Source organism: Monodon monoceros, unplaced genomic scaffold (assembly GCF_005190385.1).
Source record: "Monodon monoceros isolate NGI ecotype Baffin Bay Population unplaced genomic scaffold, NGI_Narwhal_1 Super_Scaffold_9, whole genome shotgun sequence".
Classification (NCBI taxonomy): domain Eukaryota; kingdom Metazoa; phylum Chordata; class Mammalia; order Artiodactyla; family Monodontidae; genus Monodon; species Monodon monoceros.
The window spans coordinates 18,719,431-18,742,467 of record NW_021703786.1 but is presented as its reverse complement, the minus strand read 5'-3'; the positions used below and the strand labels follow the sequence as shown (position 1 = coordinate 18,742,467).

The 23,037-nt window shown below is 40.3% G+C and overlaps 2 protein-coding genes and 1 pseudogene across 12 annotated transcripts in view; 2 read left to right on the top strand and 1 right to left on the bottom strand.

Moving 5' to 3' along the window:
- The window catches only part of NBR1 (NBR1 autophagy cargo receptor), a 101,524-nt gene extending 87,025 nt beyond the window's left edge, over positions 1-14,499 (bottom strand). For both annotated transcript variants that reach the window (XM_029212527.1, XM_029212528.1), the window contains exons 1-8: positions 14,401-14,499; positions 11,627-11,737; positions 8,926-8,988; positions 8,191-8,209; positions 7,381-7,403; positions 1,574-1,768; positions 1,168-1,245; positions 464-678 (exon numbers count right to left, since the gene is read on the bottom strand). In XM_029212527.1, the coding sequence (XP_029068360.1) occupies positions 464-678; positions 1,168-1,245; positions 1,574-1,768; positions 7,381-7,403; positions 8,191-8,209; positions 8,926-8,988; positions 11,627-11,728 (695 nt within the window). In that variant the 5' untranslated portion in view covers positions 11,729-11,737; positions 14,401-14,499. The remainder of the gene's footprint in view (positions 1-463; positions 679-1,167; positions 1,246-1,573; positions 1,769-7,380; positions 7,404-8,190; positions 8,210-8,925; positions 8,989-11,626; positions 11,738-14,400) is intronic.
- On the top strand, positions 2,396-4,536 carry LOC114888888 (annotated as a pseudogene).
- A 715-nt stretch (positions 14,500-15,214) lies between the features above and the next one.
- Positions 15,215-23,037, top strand: part of BRCA1 (BRCA1 DNA repair associated) — a 63,412-nt gene continuing 55,589 nt past the window's right edge. For 5 of the 10 annotated variants that reach the window (XM_029212509.1, XM_029212508.1, XM_029212512.1 and 2 more), the window contains exons 1-2: positions 15,215-15,571; positions 16,496-16,608. In XM_029212509.1, the coding sequence (XP_029068342.1) occupies positions 16,529-16,608 (80 nt within the window). In that variant the 5' untranslated portion in view covers positions 15,215-15,571; positions 16,496-16,528. Of the gene's footprint in view, positions 15,572-16,495; positions 16,609-23,037 lie in introns of those variants that run through there. The other 5 variants (XM_029212510.1, XM_029212514.1, XM_029212507.1 and 2 more) reach the window with 1 other exon arrangement.

The following is a 23,037-nucleotide window of genomic DNA, read 5'->3' as shown; positions in this document are numbered from 1 at the left end:
GATCCAATTTTGTTTTGGGGAACCTAATTTTGGCTCTTTCAATTCGAAAGTATATATGGGGCTTCCCTGGTGGCGCAGTGGTTGGGAGTCCGCCTGCCGATGCAGGGGACACGTGTTCGTGCCCCGGTCCGGCGCGGAGCGGCTGGTCCCGTGAGCCACGGCCGCTGAGCCTGCGCGTCTGGAGCCTGTGCTCCGCAACGGGAGAGGCCACAGCAGTGAGAGGCCCGCGTACAGCAAAAAACAAAACAAAACAAAAAAAAAAAACAAGTATATATGAATACCACAATCTGAATACCCTTCAAATAGTTATTTTCTCTTGTGGCTGAAGAGTAGCTTGTTTCCAGTCCAGAGCTGCTATGGATGATGCTCAGAGGTGAGCACACCCTGTACCTCCCAGAATGCTAGAAGGCCCGCCTGCTCTAAGTTCTACTAAGAGCTATTCATTGCCAAGTTACTGCTTTACCTGCACTGGTAGCGCACACCAAAGATACTCCTTTGGCAGCTGCTGCAAGCAATATGCCAGTTGAACTGGTTTTCTGGCAAAAACAGTGTTTCCTCTGAAATAGGCATTGAGACTTCTGAAGGACAGGAACCCAAGGATGGATTCTGGAGGATAAGCTTCTCACGTAATTTCTGTTCAAGCTTCTCAACCGTTTCTTTAACCACTTGCTCTCTGAACTAGAATACAGAGAAGACGGGGGAAAAAACCCCTCAGTTCCAAGACTGGAAAAAGGCATGAAAATATCAAACAGACCTGAAACCTCACCACCTCTGGTATAACATAAGAGCATAATAAACAGATAATAGCTACTAAATGAAGGGACAGAAACAAAGCAAAAAAGGTCTATTCCTTCCATAGCTAAACTGGTTCAAATAAAATATCAAAAAATCCATTGATGAGTAAATTTCTAACTCTTCCTTCTCAAGCATAGAAATTTGTCCCTTTCCCTTACATCCTTAGAATTAAATTCCCCCCTTTTTCTAGTACATTATTGCAAAAGCTAGGAACTTTCTTGACTGGAACTACTCTAGTTTGGATATTATTAGCTACTACTCTTCATTCACCTGTACCAGAGGCAGCAGCCATCTGGATTTAGCTTTCTGTTTCTTCCACATTCCACCTGTTCCAACACTGCCACTAAAACCCAAGCCAGAAAGAACACTCACTGTCTCTAGGTAGCTTGTGAACCAGTCTGGGGGCTTGTCTTGAGGCTGGTCTGCGTCACGTGGAGCAGGTGGAAACTGCTGCAAGTAAACACAATCGGAGATAGTTTTTTTCTTTTTCTGTTTAAAGTAAATCTCCTGAAATGTATTACTTTGAGGTTTCTGTTGCCAAATAATATAAATACATGGTCCAAAAAAATGAGCATGAAAGAGTATAGGAAAAACCGAAGTCTTTATGTCAAACTACTCATGCTCCTCTCCAGAAGTAACCACTGTTACTAGTTTCAAAAAGTCAGACGGAGACAGTCACAACAACTCCCAAATCTTTGATGAACAGCTCAAATCTTAGACTAGAGACAATGAAACATAGGTTAGAAAAATCATAGAGACAGGTCCATTCCCTTTGTACCTGTGCTGCAGGCTCCTCCGGGGTCTTCATGTCTGATCCCAAGACTCTCACCAGTGAAGAATAATGTGCAAGTGGCTTCTTCCCTGTCCTTGCAACTGGTCGTTTTTCTGCTCCAACTGGGGGTGGGGCTTCGTAGACAACACGATAGCCTTCATGGACCTGCATCTGCAGTTGGTTTCCCTGCTTAACTGCCATCTGAGAGCATACGTTATGAAATTAAAAACAATATTGTGTGATTCTCCTTTCCTAAATAAAATTTCAAAGACACCTAAACAGAAGAGGTGTGGTAAAATATGCTGGAAAATATCAGATTCATGCTTCTTTTATTAAATCAAATAACAAATATGTTAACAGTCTGCTGTTTCTTGGCCAAGAATGTTAACTAGGAATGGTTTTGTTAAAAACAAAAGGGTTTTAGTGTAGCTCTTCATTAGGTGAGATGTTTTCATTAATTGGGTTACTACTTTTCTGTTTAACTTTTTAAATTTAAGTGTAATTGACATATATTAGTTTCAGGTTACAACATAATGATTTGACATTTGAAAATGTCAAATATACATTGTGAAATAATCACCACAGTTTGTCTAGTTACCATCTATTAACTGGTTTTTACGTAGGACTCCACTTACAGATTCTAATTTCAACTTTTCAAAAGTCAATTCTAGACCCAGGAAACTTAAAGCTATGTCCAAAGTTAAGCGTCTACCTTCCCACTAAGAATAGTATTTTGGAAAGCATGCTTAAGTGGTCACCTCTTTTTGAAGAGCATCTTCTTAAATATCCTATTTTGAAAACTCTACTTCAAGGAGCATTTGAGATTCCATGAAGGTACTCCAGCGTCCAAGAAGAGATTAGGGGGTCAAGTCCGTGGGGTTCTAGCTCCTCCCACTTGTTACCCAGTGACAAGATTTGTTCTTCCTTTATCTATTTTCACACATTAGACTTCTTAAGATTCCACTTAAAAACAGCATTCCACGTCCAAAAAGTCTGAAAGCTATTATCTTAGGTCAGGGATCAGCAAACTTTCTTTTTTCTTTTTTTAATTGAAGTATAGTTGATTTACAATGATTCAGGTACACAGCAAAGTGATTCAGTTATTTATATATATACATATATATATTATTTTCCAGATTCTTGTCCATTATAGGTTATTACAAGACACTGAATATAGTTCCCTGTGCTATACAGTACATCCTTGTTGTTCAGCAAACTTTTAGTTTTTTTTTTTTAAAGTCTTTATTGAATTTGTTACAATATTGCTTCTATTTTTTTAATGTTTTGGTGTTTTGGCTGTGAGGCATGTGGGATCTTAGCTCCCTGACCAGGGATCAAACCCACACCCACTGCATTGGAAGGTGAAGTCTTAACCACCAGACCACCAAGAAAGTACCCAGGAAACTTTCTTAAAGGGCCACATAATAAATATTTTAGGCTTGCAGGCCATTCAGTTTCTGTCACAACTACTCAACTCTGCCATTATGGCACAAAAGTAGCCACAGACAAAACATGATGAATGGGCATGACTGTGTTCTAATAAAACTTTATTTATAAAAATGTGGCCAGGGTGGGGCTTCCCTGGTGGCGCAGTGGACGCGGGTTCGTGCCCTGGTCCGGGAGGATCCCACATGCCACGGAGCGGCTGGGACCGTGAGCCATGGCCGCTGAGCCTGCGCGTCCAGAGCCTGTGCTCTGCAATGGGAGAGGCCACAACAGTGAGAGGCCCGCGTACCGCAAAAAAAAAAAAAAAAAAAAAAAAAATGTGGCCAGCGTGATGCTGGCAGCAAGGTGGCAGACAGGGATTTTTGGGACACGTAACAAAGGAGCTATTGGCAGGATTCAGAAATAAGAATGTGAAACAGAGCACATGGCAACCTAACCATCAACCATCTGTAGGCCTTTGTGGGGAAAGTTCGTGAGTGAAGGCTTCACATTTTGAAGAAAACTAAAAAGTCAGAAAAATTATAAGAAATTGCTACGACAGGAAATGAAGGCTCAAACCTCACAGGAATCACAATTCACAGATTTATATCCTGATCATCTGAAGCACCTCTACTTAGATGTAGAGGAAAGACTCAGGAAGCCACCTAGAAAAGCTGACCAGTCCTTATCAGAAGAACAAGTTGACCAGCCTTTGTAAGAAGAATACGTAGATCAACCTTTGCCAGAAGAGCAATATAGTATTGACCAGACTTTGTCTGAAGAACACAGTAGCTTTGAGCAGCCTCGGCCAGAAGAACAATGTAGCATAAGAGTAAATTCTATTGCTACTCCAAAGAAAAAGAAAAAGAAAACATCAAATCAAACAGCACAGGAAGAATGTGAACAGGTACAAGCTAAGCATGCTGTTAAAGAACAAGAATTAGGAGGAAAAAAGAGAGAGAAGCAGCTCAAAGCCTCTACTAAAAAAGGCCAGTATTATCTCCTTTTTGTTTTTTGGCCACACCACGTGACTTGCGAGATCTTAGTTCCCCAACCAGATACAGAACCCATGACCTCAGCAGTGAAAGCTCGGAGTCCTAACCACTAGACCACCAGGGAATTCCCACCAGTATCTTCTTTAAAAACAAAAACAAAATTAAATCAGACATGTCATCCTTAAGGGTTAAAATATCTGTGGGCTATTAAGTTCTCTTGAATATGTACTATACCTCCTAACAGTTAACTAAATTTGTCAACAGAAACTGGATTGCTAAGCTATACTGAATAGAAAATGTCCAAATATTTTGTTTTTGTAAAAGCAAATTATCTATATATACTCTACATAATGTGATTTCTCTTCCTTTCTTAATTATAAAATATTGGCTAAATTCCCCATGCTGTAAAATATATCCCTATAGCTTATTTATTTTATATATAATAGTTTGCACCTCTAAATCCCCTACCCTTCTTGTCCCTCCCCACTGGTAACCACTAGTTTCTTTTCTGTATCTATGAGTCTGTTTCTTTTTGTTATATTCACTATTTTATTTTATTTATTAAAAATATTTGTTTATTCATTTGGCTGAGCCAGGTCTTAGTTGCACCGTGTGGGATCTGTTCCCTAACCAGGGATCGAACCTGGGCCCCCTGCATTGGGAGTGCAGTCTTAGCCACTGGACTACCAGGGATGTCCCTGTTTTACTTTTTAGATTCCACATATAAGTGATAACATACAATACTTGTCTCTCTCTCCCTGACCTATTTCTCTAAGTTACATCCATGTTGTTGCAAATGGAAAAAGTTCATTCTTTTTTATGGCTGAGTAGTATTCCAGTGTGTGTGTGTGTGTGTGTGTGTGTGTGTGTGCGCGCGCGCGCACGCACACACACATCTTCTTTACCCATTCATCTGTTGATGGACACTTAGGTTGCTTCCATATCTTGGTTATTGTAAATAATGCTGCTATGAACACTGCGGTACAAATATCTTCTCAAATTAATGTTTTTGTTTTCTTTGGATATATACTCTGGAGTGGAGTTGCTGGGTGGTATGGTAGCTCTATATTTTAGTTTCTTGAGGAACCTCCATACTGTTTTCCACAGTGGCCACCCCGATTTACATTCCCACCAACAGTGTAAAAGTGTTCCTTTTTCTCCACATCCTCGCCAACATTTGTTATTTGTGGTCTTTCTGATGATAGCCATTCTGACAGGTGTGAGGTGATTTGTTTCTTATTTGCCTCTAAAGGAAGGTTGGCCTGGAGAACTGAAAGAACCTTCTATTTGAGTGACAGGTTCAAGCACATAATACTTTTGTATCATATTAAATTCAGGTGAAATACAATGTTTACAAAAAAATTTAAATATATATATATATATACACACATACATATATGGCCAGCTTCCCAGCTATAGTTTGCCAACTCCTATTCTAGACCACAAACCAAGAAGCTTTTTCTAAAATATTTGGTAGAGTCTGTGGAAAAAATTGCTCAAGAAACAACTACAACGAACTGTGTCAAAATATAAACATGGAATTTTAAGTATTATATGTTACTACAGAAAAAAATGTATGTAGAAAAAGTCTTGCTTCCTAGGGCAAGACAGGCTTATATAAACTCTAGACTGCTGAGATCCAAGATTTCTGACAGAATAGGTAAACTAGTAGTGGCTGTGAGAAAGGTAGAAGAATTCTGAAGTTTTTAAATGACTTTTTTTAATGAAACTACTATAGCTTCTGAATATGGAAAAAGAAAAGCCAGAAGATTGGAGAAGAGTAAAGGGGTGTTGGGAGACATCATGTCAGAACAGCTTAAAAGCAAAGAGGAAGGGCTTCCCTGGTGGCACGTGGTTAAGAATCCGCCTGCCAATGCAGGGAACATGGGTTCGAGCTCTGATCCAGGAAGATCCCACATGCTGAGGAGCAACTAAGCCCGTGCGCCACAACTACTGAGCCTGTGCTCTAGAGCCCGTGAGTCACAACTACAGAAGCCCGAGCGCCTAGAGCCCGTGCTCCGCAACACGGCTAATGGAATTCAGAATTCAGAAGCCACTGCAATGAGAAGCCCATGCACCACAACGAACAGTAGCCCCCGCTCATAGCAATTGGAGAAACACCATGTGCAGCAACGAAGACCCAACGCAGCCAAAAATAAGTAAATAAAATAGATAAATTAAAAAAAAAAAAAAAGCAAAGAGGAACTAGGAAGATCACGTGAAAACTGGGGCAGAGGGAAATTTCTTTTTGTTGTTGTTCTATATTTTTTAATAAAGTTTGTAATCCAATGGACATGCAAAACAAAACTGTGCTGAGAAAAAGTTTCATAAATTAATAAGTGTTAGGAAGTTGTGGGAGAGGTCAAGGTCACAGGAAGAAGGGAAGCCAGTCTTGTACAGGCTTTCTGTGTGTGTGTGTGACACTTCCAAATGGTGCGGGCAGGGCCCGTGCTGTAATGAAGCGCACTTATACAAATGAGTGACAATACAAAGTCTGAGTATGAAAATAAGATTTTCTCTGAAAACACATTTTTGGCACAGATTAAAAAAAATGTACTTTGCAGAATCTGATTTTTAAGTCAGTATTATATATATTTATATATATTATATATTTATATACACACACACATCCCAAGTCCTGCAGAGGGAAATTACGAAGCATGAAAAATTACTAACAGAGACAGGTATTTCAACTAAGAGAAACCAGGAAAGGGCCTGAATGCCTAAAACCAAGAGACTGGCTGGTAAATGAGGATTTCTGCGTAAAAACCAAGAAGACATTGGCTAAACTTTTGAAACAAGTGGCACTCAGAATAGCAATTCTGATCAAAAACCAGAAGGGTAAATCCAGCTCCTGATTTAAAACAAAATCTTGCCTTTCCCTCCCTAGACAAAAAGTGATTATGGAAAATGGCTCAGCCTGGATTAGAAGTTCAAAAAGGATAGTCAGTGAAAGGTCAGCTTAGCACACCTTAAATAAGTGACCTTGAGGAATACTCTAATTCATCACTGACATACAAGAGATTGTAAATGCATGGTTTATACCTTAAATTCTTCCACATTATAGTGTAACATTTGACAGGGAACAAGGTGAAGGAAGGAGATAAAAAATGTGAACCAGAAAGCATAATTTCAGAGAGTTCTTTCAATTTTGAAATGCCAGTACAGTGGCATCAAGACCAGCACTGAGATGCAATGATACTGGAAAGAATCTTTACATTAGGAGGTACCTTTTGCTGCATGGTATGCTGAACTCATCATAGTCTCCCTAAAAATGGGTTTTGCTGTGTTTATAGTCATTAGTTTCTCCACATGGCTAATGGAATTCAGGCTCAAGTTTTAGTCCATAAACATTTAAAAAATTATTTGAAAATAAGATGAAATGATCATTACCTTAAGTGCTTCTTCATATTCTCCTAGAAGGACAAAAATATACATACTGTGATTTTTTTACCAGCCCAAAAGATTCTATTAAGCACGGACAATTCTTACTTTTAAGAATTCTTAGCTTACAGTCCTTATATATGAACAGCTACTACCTTTTTGCTGACAAATTCCCTTCTTATCCCATCATAAATAGAAGCTACCTGCAAATTAGTTCTCCCCCTTAAATCCCTCTCTCTGCTACTAGAGTCTTCCAGTAACAAAAACTCAATCCAGCTCCCTCACTCTAGGCTTAGTGAAGCTCAGGACTCAAGGAAGTTAAAGGATGGTGTTAATACTATCATTTCAGCTGGTTAAAATAAGCTTCTGGGGGCTAGCCTGGGAACCTAATCTTCAAATATAACATTGCTCCTGTGGGAAAATGCACCCCATGCTCTCAAAAACCAACCATCTTATTTATAACTTGACTTTAATATATATACCAAGTCAAGGACAAAAGCAATACCAGGAAAACAAGTTAAATATGTTGAACTGGGAAACATGTTTTTCAAAACATTAGCATCTTAAATATAAGAGAGCCTCTCATTAAAGCTGTCCTTTGGGTCCAATCAAGGCACCAACCTATACACAAAAAACTGTTATAAAATAAAGATCTCCTATGTAACTAATGCCTATGGGTAAGTGAGTGCATTTATTGCATACCAAATTCTACTCTAAAATAAATACTGCAACAAGATTTGAATGGAAATGGAAATGCCAATGCCTATGATCAGATTAAGGCTTTTAAATAAAGCTGAATAGGTTCTCTTAGGGACTCACCTTGACTGTTGATGGACACCTGTAAAAGGAAAAAAAGCAACAGTGAATTATAAACCTCTCATCAACTGAGCAATTCAGCATATCCAGCCTCACAGGATAGATACAAAACCTCAGGTCAGGCGTTCAGCTTTTCCAGTATCTGAACTAAATGTGAATAATTAAGTAATTTTACTGCTTAACTATGATATCCTCCTTTGTTTCAGGTAGTTAAGAAGCAGCATAATATAGTGGCTAGGAGCCTGGGCTCTGGAGCCAGAGAGTATAAAGTATGTATATCAGAGGGTATGAGTAGTACCCTACTCTGCTATTTCCAAGCTTTTGTGCCTTTGTGCAAGTTACTTAAACTCTCGGTGCCTCAGTTTTCTCATGCGTAAAACAGAGATAATGACAATAGTACTGTTGTTAGTCTGACACATTGTAACCACTCAATAAGGGTTTGTCATTATTATTTTTATTACTAGAAACTAAATAGCAGCTTGCGATATAGTTGAACATAAGATCACTATATAGTTTTAAAAGTTATCTCTCAGATTTTCTTCTTCAATGTCGCTTCCCTATTTCTCAACTCCATCTCAGATGGTACAAATCAGCTTAGAACATGCAATTATCAAATATGTTTAAACTCCTACACAAATGAGATAAACACTATTCTGAACTTTTTGAGCTCCACATCCCTCTTGAGAAATAAGATCCCTATTCTGGATACCTGGTCATGGGTACCATAATATACTTTACCTCTTCATTTTCCTCATCCAGGTATTTTATTTGAATAGTGTTCAAATCAAATGAAACTTTTACCTGCAAATAAAATGTACACACTGTATGATCAAGTTATCAAAAAGGCAGGTTGTAATAGAACCCTAGAAGTCATAAAATAAAGGACTGACATATTTCACTACATAAAAATTAAACATTTTACATGGTTAAAAAAAAACAAAGTCAAAAGACAAGCAATAGACTGGGAAAAATATTTGCAAATCACGAGAGACAAAGGGTTAATATCTGCAATACACAAAAAGCAACTGCTAATCATAAGATCTTAACTGGTAAAAGTGGGCCAAAATCTACAGAAATTTCACAGAAGAAATCAGATATGCCTAACAAATACATGAAAAGATGTTTAACCTTAATGGTAGTCAGAACAACCTAAATTAAAGCAATGAGATGTCATCTCAACAGAATGGCAACACAATTTTTAAAGCTGTAACATGCAATGTTGAGGAATTCCCTGGCAGTCCAGGGGTTAGGACTCTGGGCTTTCACTGCCGAGGGCCCAGGTTCAATCCCTGGTTGGGGAACTAAGATCCCGCAAGCCACGCATTGCGTCCAAAAACAAAAACAAAGACATCCAATGCGGATAAAGATCCAGGGCACTGTCATGTGCTTCTGTGGGGTCCTACCACTGTTCTGCAAAGCATGCAGTAGTATCTATGAAAATTTAAAGTCACATGCCTGGTGACCCATTAATTTCACTTTGGGAAACTTTATCCTACAGAACAGTGTATACGTTATATATACAAAGAGGGATCTCCTGTAGTTTATTTTGTAGTGGTAAAAGGAAAAAAAAAAAAAAAAAAAAAAACCCCAACCTTTTGGAAATTGAGGCATTATGCTAACTGAAATAAATCAGACAGAAAACTACCATATAATCTCACTTATATGTGGAATATTAAATACAAATAAACAACTCATCAACTCATAGATACAGAGAACACATTGGTGGTTGCCAGAGGCAGGGAATGGGAGGTGGATAAAATGGGTAAAGGTGGTCAAAGGTACACACTTCCAGTTATAAAATAAAGTCCTGGGGATGTAATGTACAGCACAGTGACTACAGTTAATAATATGTACTATATTGTATATTTGAAAGTTGCTAAGAGAATAGATCTTAAAAGATGTCATCCCAAGGAAAAAAAAAATGTAACCGTGTGTGGTAATGAATATTAACTAGACTTACTGTGGTGATCATTTTGCAATACACACAAACATAGAATCATTACATTGTATACCTGAAACTAATATAATGTTATATGTCAACTATATCTCAATTGAAAAAAACCCACAAAAAACCCTAGAAACAATCTTTCAATAAGGGATGGTTAAATTGTTGTATACCACCACCAGCAGCTTGGATCCTTGTCTATTCATTGAGAACTGTGTCTAAAATACAGGCTGGGTTAAAAAAAGCAAGCTGTGGAGTTACTCAGTTTTCCTGGGTATCACTCATGTATACAGGAGGTATGCATGTTAGTAAACCACTATTTGTTTTTCTCCTGTTTTTTTTTTTTGTTTGTTTGTTTTGTTTTTAAAAAGCAAGTTGTAGAATAATGTTCATAGTATGGTATGATAACTGTATGAACATGGAAAATGTGGGAAGTACACACAGGGCTGTTAACACTGGTTACCCCCAAAGAGGCTAGAATAGCAGGTGGAGGGTATGGGGAGTAGAGGGATATTAACATTTTCTTTATATATGTTTGGATTGTTTCACTTCTTATAATGGGCATGTATTACACTTTTATAATTTAAAATTTACAATAAAGAAAAAAGGCAAGCCGTCAGTTCATTTAACTACTAGGAAAAAAAAGATAGCTGTGTTTGATTTTCAGATCATTTGACAAACAAGATCGAACTTTCTGGATAACCATCTGTCCAGGGTAGTATAAAGGAAATATTTTTCCTGGAAGACAGAGGATGAGATCAGATCATCTTTTGAGGTCTCTCCACCATTTCTTTTCCTTTTTCGTTACCATAACACATAACCAGAGAAAAGTAGGTTTTTACCAACCAGGTAAAACTAGGTTTTTACCAAAGAGTTTCAATAGACAAACACAGTTACACAGGAAGTAAAACATTCACTACTGCAAATCAAACAAAAACAGAAGAGTAAAAAAAAAAAAACAGAAGAGTACAAAGGGCAAACCAAGAAGAGGAAAAGCACTAACAACAACGAAAGTGATTGATGAGCTGCTATCTGAACACCCGTGCGAGTTTTTCCTGCTCAACTTTGAGATATTCATCCTCTGACCTAGCAATAAAAGCAATCGATCAGTTCTTGCAAAACACAAATTATATCCTTGGTGGTTCAAAAACCACAGTAACCTGTTCTCTCTCTCAAGCAAGAGAACATTCACCTCAGGCCTCGTTAGGGTGGAGTCCACACCAATTCATTCCTCAGGCTGTTTCTAAAATAAACAGGATTTCTAAGTCCTATCTCACTTAAAAAAATAAATTTACCTTTCCTTTCTAAACGCCTCAGAAAGAATTTGTTTGTTTCCTCTACCAGGGCACATCTCCTATATGAATCCCAAGCCCCTGTCAAAAATAATTTTCCAAAAGGCCCAGAAATGGTAAATATGACACAGCTAAAAATAGCTACCTCTGGAAAAAATATTTATGCTTAAAGGATGGAGAAACAAAACAAAATAACACTCACCATAGCTTCCACATCAGCCCAAGTTGTATTTTCTGGATCAGAAACTAGAAAGCTTTGAGTTTCATTTTTAAAAGTCACATTTAGAGTAACCTGTGGTTCCATGCTGTGGGGCTAGAGAAGAGAGGATGGGTGAGAGAGAAAACACATTAGAAAGAGTTCTATAAACTGCATAAACATTCATTCAACAAATACTTGTGAGGACCTAATACAGGCTAGGCTAGGAGGACACAGCAGTGGGTGTGAAGATAATGTCCCTGCTCTTCTGCTATTTACAGTCTAGTGATTGGCTTAAAACAAATCTCACTGCCATGTTTGCAGAGAGAATGTAAATTTTGGCCACATTCACAGAAATCATCTAACATTTGTAAAATCCTTTAGGATTTTATGAACTTTATAATGATTGCTTAATTAAACAGATACCTACTGTTACATATTTACTAGTAGGTTACCAAGATGAGTAAGCATAGGTCTCTACTCTTGGGGAATTTACATTCCTAAAGCCTGAAAGTGATGGTCTATATTTTTCTTGGAAAAGCAGCCCTTTCCTAAATTGAGCAACCAAAGTTCTCTATTAGATCCATTTAACAAGTTAGAGGCTGAACCACTCGCCAAGAACCTATACAGGGGTAGCATCCAACAACCTTCATCGAAGTTCATGTGTTTTGTTTTTTTTGTAGGCTACTTTTTTTCTTTTATGGAGAATTTCAAACATACATAAAAGTGGAGAGTAGTGAACATCTAACTACAATGATCAACTCAAAGCTACCCTCATTTCATCTATACCCTTCCATCCCCCCAATATGGATTGACTGTAGTCAACTGTTTTAACCAAACTCATTTCATCCATAAAATAATTGAATATTTACCTCTAAAAGGTAAGAATTTTAAGGATTGATTACTTTTGAGTTGTTAGATTGGTTTTTTTTGACTTTATGAAAAAATAGTTTGTTTAAATCTAAACATAAGTTGTAATGAAAAAGGCCAGCTTTTTTATATGTTTATATGTTTTCTAAAAAACATATTCATCAATAAAACTTGACTAAGCATCTACAAAGAGCCAGGTTCTGCTCCAGGCACAGGACATTGGAGAGGAACAAGATTAAGTCTCAGGAGTTTACAGTGTAATGAGAGGAGGGATCACAGGGGTTTAGAAGAGCTGGGTTCCAGACACAGCTCTGGCACATTACTAGCCATATAAGTGTGAGCAAGTCTTTTAACCTCTGAGCTTCAGTTCCTTAATCTGTAAAATAGGTCTAAGACCTCTGCTTTGCTAACCTCACAATGTTATCACAAGGATCAAGTAAAAATGTGTATGCTATTTCTTTGAAAACGGTACTCAAACATAAAAGTTATTATCATAATAAATCAGGGCCTGAAATAGTCCTGTTTTCCACAGTGTAAGGAACTGCCCTGTGAAACAATACAACTGTCATTAAAAACGATCTTGAACTCTCTGAGGATCAGGGATTTTTTTTTTTTAATCCAAAGACAATCATCCTCCAACATTTTCCATTCTTTTTCTCTACCTAGAGCCAAGTTCACCACCAAAATAGTTTCTAGCACCAATCCTGCTGACATCTAGTATTTCATTCATATGGAATGCAATTCTTGGGGTCCTTAAAATTTGGACAGAACTCCTGGCAACTCCCCAGAATCTTGGGCAAAAAATCAGGGAGATTAGGTGACTGATTCACTCAGCCGAAAGTGGATATTCTAAAACACATTCTCACTTTTCAGCTTCTGAGAAACACACTTCCACACTTTTTGAAGTCCAAAAAGAAACTAATCTTCTTTGCCTTTTCTCAAATTACACAGTTGGAAATTAGTTACTTTGGAGTTCATCCAACTGGTTGGCTGGCAAGGAGAAAACAGGAAGTGGGAGATTCTAGTTTAGCTGGACCATATCCAGGTCTTCATAAAGAGCTGCCTATTTCTGTTTGCCTTATATGTGAAAATTCTTTTAGCAAGAGCATTAGTCTTGAACTTGTGGAAATACGAAAGCTATCGTTAGTACCCTCTGTCCCTGTAGTTAGTAAAGTCAGGGAGCTGGGGCCTTGGCCTTCAGCTTTCATTAACTGGCATTATATTAAGTTCATGCCACTGGCTCATCTTTGCTTGGCATAGATCAGCTTTTCCTCTATGTCGATTTTTCCAGGATATCAAAAATCCCTTTAATGAATCTGACCTGGGAACCTGAGCTTTCATTACTGTCTCCACCGGAGGCCTGTACAAGCTATCCTGGAGTTAAAATGTGTGATCTGAAAGCTGCGTGTTCGATAAAAAGGAAAAACGGTGCCTTTCCAATACCAGAGGTCCCTGACCAAGGAGACTTGCTTATGAGGTTCCCCAAAAGTGGGATGAGGGGGAGTAGGAGGCTGTGTGGGTAGTGTCATTTTTTTTTTTTCTTGAAAACTTCATCCTAGTCTTCCACTTAACTTTTCCTGGCACTCCATGTCCCCAAGACAGTATCACCAACCCCTGAAGACTCTCTCTCGTTTTCTTTGCCTAGGCCCTCTTTGTGCTGGGGAGTCTCGGCGTCCTTCAGCAGAAGCCAGGCGTTCTAAGCCACGGACCCGCCATCCCTCCGGTGGTATCCGCCCCCTTGGCCCCTCGGAACTCGAACGGCTCTCCCATCCGGTCACTGAAAAGATCGGCTGGCCCCAGACACGGAAAAAGTCGCCCCTCTTCTTTGCAGGTTTCCTCCCTTGAACTTCCCCAAGCCCTCTCAGTGCGACGTGACACCACCCCCTAGGTAACCGCAACTGCTTCCTTACCAGCTTCCCGCCCCCGGGGGGCGCCTGCCCGAGGCCAGTACAAGAACCGTCCGCAGCCAGCTCTCGGGCTATCCCTGCGGGGTGAATCTAACATGGCGGAGAGAGACAGGGCCTAGTCCCCTGCGTCTCTGAGTTTCCGACAAGATGATTGGTTCTTACCACTTGTCCCTCAAAACTACCACCCCACTGATTGGTCGAAGGTGAGTTGGCGGAGGCGGGGCAGGAGCAGCCAGAACCTCACAACAACAACAAACACTGGGGCAAAGGGGCGGAACTACGAGTGCGCAGCCGTGGGCTGATTTCTCCTTCCCAGGTAAAAGCTGCGCCGGACCTTAGTTAGGTCACCGACCTTAGAGGACGACTTGCCGGAGACTCGCGGGGATGGATGGGAATTGTAGTCTTCCTAGGATTTGTAGGTTCTTTAGCGTATTATCCGCTCTCAAGATACTAAAACATAACACTCCAATCCATATCTGTTGACGCGCATAAGCGGGCGGAGCTCTTCAATTTGTCAACTGGGCTGTCGCGAGACTCGTGCCCGCTTCCAGTGTCGGAAGTTCCTCTCCATAAGACTACAGTTTCCAAGGGACACTGTGGCCAAGGCCTTTCGATCCGCAATGCATGCTGGAAATCGTAGTTTTCCCCCCACAACCCCTTTATTTACCAAAACTGGAGACTTCCATTGCGACGGAAAGGGTGAGGGAATGGGGCCTCTTCCTTCGACTCTTTTAGGCACTATCTTGCGCTCATATTCGGGCCTCAGGTAGCGATTCCGACCCTAGTACAGCAATCACTGTGACATAATAAGCCGCAACTGGAAGCGTAGAGGTAAGGGGTCAGGCCTGTTAGAAAACTCGAGCAGAATTCGTTCTCTCCCGTCTCTTTTTAATTACGTAACGCAGGGAAAGAATGGGTGACCAATCAGGAACCCCGAGAGGCTCAGCTCTTTCTGTTCCGCCTTTCCGTAACGTGTTTCGTTCTCGCGTTCTGAGAGGCTCTCGCTAGGCACAGCGGCCGGTTTCCGTGGCAAAAGAAAAGCGCGGGAATTACAGATTAATTGAAACTGCGACTGCGCGGTGTGAGCGTTCCTGACCAAGGGCGGTCCGGGGGGGTTTTTCAGAGAACTGAGCCTCTGGGCCCGGGAACCACAGACACTTTGCTCTGGATAAAGGTGAGAGAACCCTGGGGAAGGGAGAGGGGCCCACAGGGTGCTCCGGGGGACAGGCAGTAAACAGGTGTGGAGACAGCAGGGGAGAGGTGACTCCTGAAGGCGAGCAAGATGGGTGTTATCTGCCAAGGGGCGGGCGGAAGATGGAACCTGAGAAGCCTAAGACGTTGAGTCTGGGGAAATCGTGGGGAGGGGGGTAATTTGTGGGTCACAGGGTCGGGGGGAGGCGCTGAAGATAAGGGAGGGGGCAGGGTGTCTCCGAGGGGGAGTCCTGATGGTGGAAACTGGAATGGGTCTTGAGGGGGACATCATGGTATACAAAGATGGGCTGGTATATGTGAGGTGGAGACCCAGAGGGAAAGCGGGGTGCAGGAATGTGTCTGGGAAGAGGAGGAAACAGAATTTTGTGGGAGGAAGAGCCGTTAAGAACTGGATTCATATGCGTTTCTGAGAAGGGACAAGAAGGAAGTAGAGGGGCGAGCCTCCCTTGGCACATACGCTGCTGGCATGGATGTGCCTGAGGAGGATCCTGAGATGAGTGCAGGCCAGTGGGAAACACTGGGGAAGGAAGTGGGTGGGGAGCATTGGTTGGTGTTGATTTTGATTTTAAGCGAGAAAAAGAAAACAGCCGGGATGATTGGAGAATTAGGTGGCTACCACCACTCACCCAGTCAGTCACCCCACTGTGGCTTTCCCGTTCTTGGAGAAAGGAAAAGACCAAAAGGAAGTGATTGGAGGCTAGATGTGAAAAAATAGAGAATTTAAATGGTCTTAATTACAAAAAAACTTATAGAATTTTTTTAAAATAAGGTTTTTGTCATTAGTTCTATGGTTGATCTGATACTAAAGCATTCCAATTTTAAATGGCACTTAATGAAATCAAGCTTTTAAACCTTTTAACGTGATTTATTTACATATATATTTAAGTTCACGTGTTAAAGTTCATGGGAACAGGAAGAAATGGATTTTTCTGCGAATCACGTTGAAGAAGTACAAAATGTCCTTAATGCTATGCAGAAAATCTTAGAGTGTCCAATCTGGTAAGTCAAGAGTTTATTAATTTGAGATTCTTCCTTATATCCAATGCAAATGAATAGAATTGACCTTAGATAGAAAGGAGAAAAAATTATAATGTTTATTAAGATTAAGCTATTAAAGTTGCTGCTTTTCTTAACTGAAGAGCTTTAGGAATATAAGAAATTACTCCTTTTTCTCCACTCTAACCTTCCCTCTGTGTCACCTCAACACACACAGTCCCCTGTCTTGAATGTCCACAGACTGTCTTGATTGGCTCTACATTGGGGCAAGGCTCTGGTTTGGCTTAAGTGGCATTTGGGCATTTCTTCCATCTCTACAACCAGCTTGATCACTTGGAATGGACATAGTTAATAATGGCAAAATAAAATCACAAACGCTTGGTGTCAGTGAGTGGGTAGGTCTTGGGAGAACCTTTGGTTGAAACTAGCCCTGTACTATATTTAAATAAGAATACTGTGAGTCCTCAAAGCCTTTAGCAAGTTTCTTTGACCCCCACCCCCCAGATTTCTTCATTTATTTAAAAATTTTTATTTTTTATACAATTTTTAAACGTTACTCTCCATTTACAGTTATTATAAAATATTGACTATATTCCTCATGTTGTATAATACATCCTCGTAGCCTATCTTACACCTAATAGTTTGTACCTCTCACCCCCCACGCCTATACTGCCCCTCGCCCCTCTTAGACTTTTTGAGTGAGACTTTGTTTCCTTCATCTACAAAATAAGGACGGGACTAGAATAGTAAAGGTTTTTTTAGATTGAGGTGTAATTTACATACAGTGAAATGCAGAGAGCTTAAGTGTACAAGTCTATGAGTTTGGGCAAGTGTATATATATCTGAGTAACCCAGTCAAGATATAGAACATTTCCGGGCTTCCCTGGTGGCACAGTGGTTAAGAATCTGCCTACCAATGCAAGGGACACAGGTTCGAGCCCTGGCCGAGGAAGATCCCACAAGCCGCAGACAACTAAGCCCGTGTGCTACAACTACTGAGCCTGAGCTCTAGAGCCCGCAAGCCACAACTACTGAGCCCACGTGCCACAACTACTGAGTCCATGTGCCTAGAGCCTGTGCTCCGCAACAAGAGAAGCCACCGCAATGAGAAGCCCACGCACCGCAACAAAGAATAACCCCCGCTCGCTGCAACTAGAGAAAGCCTGCGCACAGCAACGAAGACCCAACACAGCCATAAATGAATGAATGAATGAATGATATAGAACGTTTCCATCACCCCAGAAAGTTATCTTGTGTGGATGCAGGAGCTCTTAACTTGCTGACCCTCCCTGACCCTTGGAGGCCTATAGATAGAACTGTATTCTTATATAATTAGTTTCTTATGTAATTTTATATTTTGTATTTTATATATTTAAAAGCATTGCTCTAAGAAAGGGGTTCATGAGCTTTACCAACTGCCAAAGGGGGTCCATGGTACAACAAAGGTTATGAACTCCAGGTAGTCACTAGCTGACCTCAATGGTATCTCTTAAATCTATAAAATAAATTAAAAACCATACCTCAGAATTTCTTGGTAAAAAGCCAGAAAGGCAATTTAGGAGGATTACTGACTACCCTCTTCCCTCTGTTCTCTTAATTCTGGTCATTCTGGCCTCTTTGCTGCTCTTCAGACATGCGACATATTCTCCTGCCTCTGAGCTTTTATGCTTGCTACACCCTCTGCCTGCAACATTCTTCCCCTGGTAATTGCATGGCTCACAAATCTTGATTGAAATACCATCTTTCAAAGAGGCAGACAATCCCAATTTAAAATTGTAACACTCCAACCCTCAACACATCCCTTATCCCCCTATGTTTCCATAATGCTTATTTTTTACATAACTTAAAACTATCTGACATTCTGTATAATTTATTTATCCTTTTTCTCAACCCCCACAGAATATAAACTCCCAAGGGCAGAGGTTTTTATTTGTTTTATTTACTTTATATCTTCAGTAGTTAGAACAGTATCTGGGACATAGTAGCCACTCAGTAAACATTTGTTGAAGGTATTAAGTAATAAACTAAATTGGTTCTTTGATAATTTAGTGGTTTTTAACATGGTGATAGTGGTGGGTATTATTCAAAAAGTAAACTGAAAAGTTTTACCTTTGCTTTGTGCTTCATGAAAGTTGTTTTTCATACTTGGAGTCAAATAAGATTTTAAAAAATGCAAGTTGTGTTTTCAGAGAGAAACAAGATTTATAAGTAACCTACCTTCTGCTCCCCTGCCTTTCAACATTTCAGCTAAACAAGAACCAAAGCTAAATGAGCTTTACAGCCTAATTTACGAAACATCAGAGCCAGGCAAGCAGGAAATGACAATTGGAAAAAAAATTGCTTTTGAAAAAGCATAAAACTTACTCATGATGATTACAAAGAGTGATCAAAAAGTCCTTAATAGTATGGCATTTGGGTCCATTTATTTTACATTTCCATGGGACTCAGTCATAATAATGTAATGTTCTTTCTCATTCTGGCAAAGTAAACTATCAAATAAAAAAACTCAGATACAGGGGATTCCCTGGTGGCGCAGTGGTTGAGAGTCTGCCTGCCGATGCGGGGGACACGGGTTTGTGCCCCGGTCCGGGAGGATCCCACATGTCGCGGAGCGGCTGGGCCCGTGAGCCATGGCTGCTGAGCCTGCGCGTCTGGAGCCTGTGCTCCGCAATGGGAGAGGCCACGACAGCGAGAGGCCCGCGTAGTGCAAAAAAAAAACAAAAAACAAAAAACAAAACTCAGATACATAAAAATTAAAGATGTGAGAATGAAAGTTAATGTTAAATTTTTATTTTCAGTCAACTACTGTGTATTTTCCAGCTCCATATTTATTTATTTTTTCAATCTGTTTTTTTTTTTCTTTTGGCAGTGTTGGGTCTTGGTTGCTGTGCGCAGGCTTTCTCTAGTTGTGGTGAGCGGGGGGCTGCTCTTCCTTGCGGTGCACGGGCTTATCATTGCAGTGGCTTCTCTTGTTGTGGAGCACAGGCCCTAGAGCATGCAGGCTTCAGTAGTTGTGGCATGTGGGCTCCATAGTTGTGGCTCGCGGGATCTAGAGCACAGGCTTAGTAGTTGTGACGCACGGGCTTAGTTGCTCCACAGCATGTGGGATCCTCCCGGACCAGGGATCAAACCCATGTCCCCTGAACTGGCAGGCGGATTCTCAACCACTGTGCCATCAAGGAAGTCCTCAATCTGTTTTCTATTAGAAATAAACCTGGTTTTAAAACTAAGACTGTTCTGCCTGGTTGTTAAACCTTAAACTCATACCTAGTTCACTTTTTTTTTTTTAACATTGCCTAGAACAGTACAATTTGCAGTTAATGTCTTAAATGATTCCTGACTGTGAATGGAAACAATGTTATTTATGGTAACTATAGGGTAGGTTTCCAGCTTCTTTGAGGTCTCAAGCTAAAATTCCTTCTCCTGGCCCCTGAGTCATTATTGGCATTTATTTCTGATAACTGGTAGTTCATTCTAACTCTTTACACATGAATATACAAATTCTTTGACTTTCGAAGCGTTTGCTAAAATGTGTATCCCAGTGGGTGGTGGTTGTTTTTTGAACCTAACCTAGCTTCTTTCTCCAATCACTTACCATGTTGGAAGCTCTAAATATAAATACGCAGTAGACCTAAAATATTTCCTGGTTTCAAAAGTTTAAAATATTTGAGTCACTTTTATTTTTATTTTAAATATAAATTTATTATTTATTTATTTTTGGCTGAGTTGGGTCTTTGTTGCTGCGCGCGGGCTTTCTCTAGTTGTGGCGAGTGTGGGCTACTCTTCATTGCGGTGAGCGGGCTTCTCATTGCAGTGGCTTCTCTTGTTGCGGAGCACAGGCTCTAGGCGCACAGGCTTCATTAGTTGTGGCAGGCAGGCTTCAGTAGTTGTGGTTTGTGGGCTCTAGAGCACAAGCTCAGTAGTTGTGGCGCACGGGCCTAGTTGCTCTGTAGCATGTGGGATCTTCCCGGACCAGGGCTCGAACCCATGTCCCCTGCATTGGCAGGTGGATTCTTAACCACTACGCCACCAGGGAAGTCCCTGAATCACTTTTATAGTAAACATTTACTTTCATCAGGACCTAGAAGAGAACATTTTAATTTTTTTCTTTTCATTCCCATTCTCTCTTCAAGCTTTTCCTTCAACAGTAATTACTTTTTTATGTATTGGAGTTTTCATCTGTTCAAAGTTTGTGTTTACAGTATGTTTGTATAGCTTGGTTTTTAATTACTATACTGAAATATAATTATCTCAGAATTGAGTCAGTGGTGAGAATGAAAGCCATCTGGTATCATAGCTAAATCCAACTTCTCTTTTACTGAGAATTTCTTTTGCTGTCTAGCCTATCTGAGGAATAGTGATTTACTAACAAATCAGAGTTTTCTTTGTTTTTCTTTTTAAAATCACTTTCAGTCCCAATAATAATACTAACATTGGTACAAGTCATCTCAGGTTGTAAACATTTTCCCAAGTAGCATTTAATTTTATTCTCAGAATAGCCTCAAGAGACTGGTAGAGTGGGTGACCGAGAAGGAAACTGAGGTTCAGGTAGAGTGGTTGGCCTGAGATCACTCTGCTAAACAAAGAGAACTGTAGTAGAAACCCAGTCTTCTGACTTACTCTGGTATTTTTCTTTTCATTGCCCTGTGCTGCGTCAGAAACCCCATGATTGCGAGAGTTGTGTTACCAAACCCTTCATAAGGAGGCTATTGTCCCCCAGCTTTTCTTGTGATCCTTTTCTAAAGAGTTAAACATTTAATGAACCACATTCCTATCACATACACAGATTACCTGTTCTTTGATGTCTTGCCTGAACTTTACCAAGAATCAGTTTCTGGAACTCTCATTCAGAATAAACACTGAAGACTTAAAATAGCCTGTAGGTTCCTGCGTGCTCAGGCTCCCACCTACCTCTCTGACCTCTTCTACTAGTACCTCCCCCTTGATTATTCATCCTAGACCTTGGCCTACTCGGTGTCCTTCAAAAACCCTGGACATGGTCCTGCTCAGAGTCTGTCTTTTCTGCTCCCTCTGCTGGAATGTTCTTCCCCCAACTGTTGCACAGCTTGTTTCCTCACATTGCCCAGCTGTCTGCCAGTGTCACCTTCTCAGTGAGGCCTTTCCTGACTACCCTGTATATACCCTTCTCCCCACACACTGCACTTCCTGTCCCCTTACCCTGCTTTATTTTTCTTTTTAGCACTTATTCCCATATATGTTTGTTTCTCAATCAACTGCCTACCACAACTAGAATGTAAATTCTGTGAGGGCAGGCTTTATTTTGTTTGCTGCTGTATTTGCATCTCCAAGAGCAGTGCTTGCACATAGTAGATGCACAATAAATACTTGTTATATTAGTAAATGAATTAATCTCAGGAGGGCCTTGAGATTTTGTGGTTAGATGGGTAGGAATGAGAATTTGAGTGATGTATTTTCTTTTCTGGAGCTTTTAATATTTTTCTAAGTTTATTATTTTCTAAATTTTCTTCAGTGAGTACTTATTACACTGTTCTTACAAAGTAATCACAAACCAAACATTATGTACCTCCTGAAGTGATGTAATAAAAGTACACAGAACCATCTGTAAAGTGTTCTTGCCAAAAAAATTGAACCCAATTTTGACTGCCTGTAGGTCTAGTTTACAGGAAATAGAGGTTAGAGGGACAAGTTAAACCACATCATAGGGTTATAATCAGCAAAATCTAGAATGTGGGAAATTCTGGAGGTCAAATGACCTAGTTTTTTAAATGACGAGGTAAAAAAAGAGGAGAAATCTGTAAAAGAGACTTGAGATATATCAACCAAATGCAATGTGTGGATCTTATTTGGATCCTGATTTAAATGAATTTAATTATTAAATTTTTATGAGACAGTGAGGGAAATTGGAACATTAGTTGTATATTAGATGATACTAGGGAAATTATTATTATTATTTTTTTGCAGTACGCGGGCCTCTCACTGTTGTGGCCTCTTCCGTTGCGGGGCACAGGCTCCGGACACACAGGCTCAGCGGCCATGGCTCACAGGCCAGGCCGCTTACGCAGCATGTGGGATCTTCCCGGACCGGGGCACGAACCCGTGTCCCCTGCATCGGCAGGCGGACTCTAAACCACTGTGCCACCAGGGAAGCCCTAGGGAAATTATTTTTTAGGAGTAATAATGGTTTCATGGTTAAACTAAAAAAGTCTTTATCTTTGAAAGATATATTCTGCAATATTTATAGATGAAACGCTATGACAGCTGGGATTTTAAAAAATATTTATTTTATTTATTTTGGCTGCGTCGGGGCTTAGTTGCGGCACGTGCGATCTTCGTTGTGGCATGCGGGATCTTTTTAGTTGCGGCATGCAGGTTCTTAGTCGCGGCATGCATGTGGGATCTAGTTCCCCCACCAGGGATTGAACGTGGGCCCCCTGCATTGGGAGTGTGGAG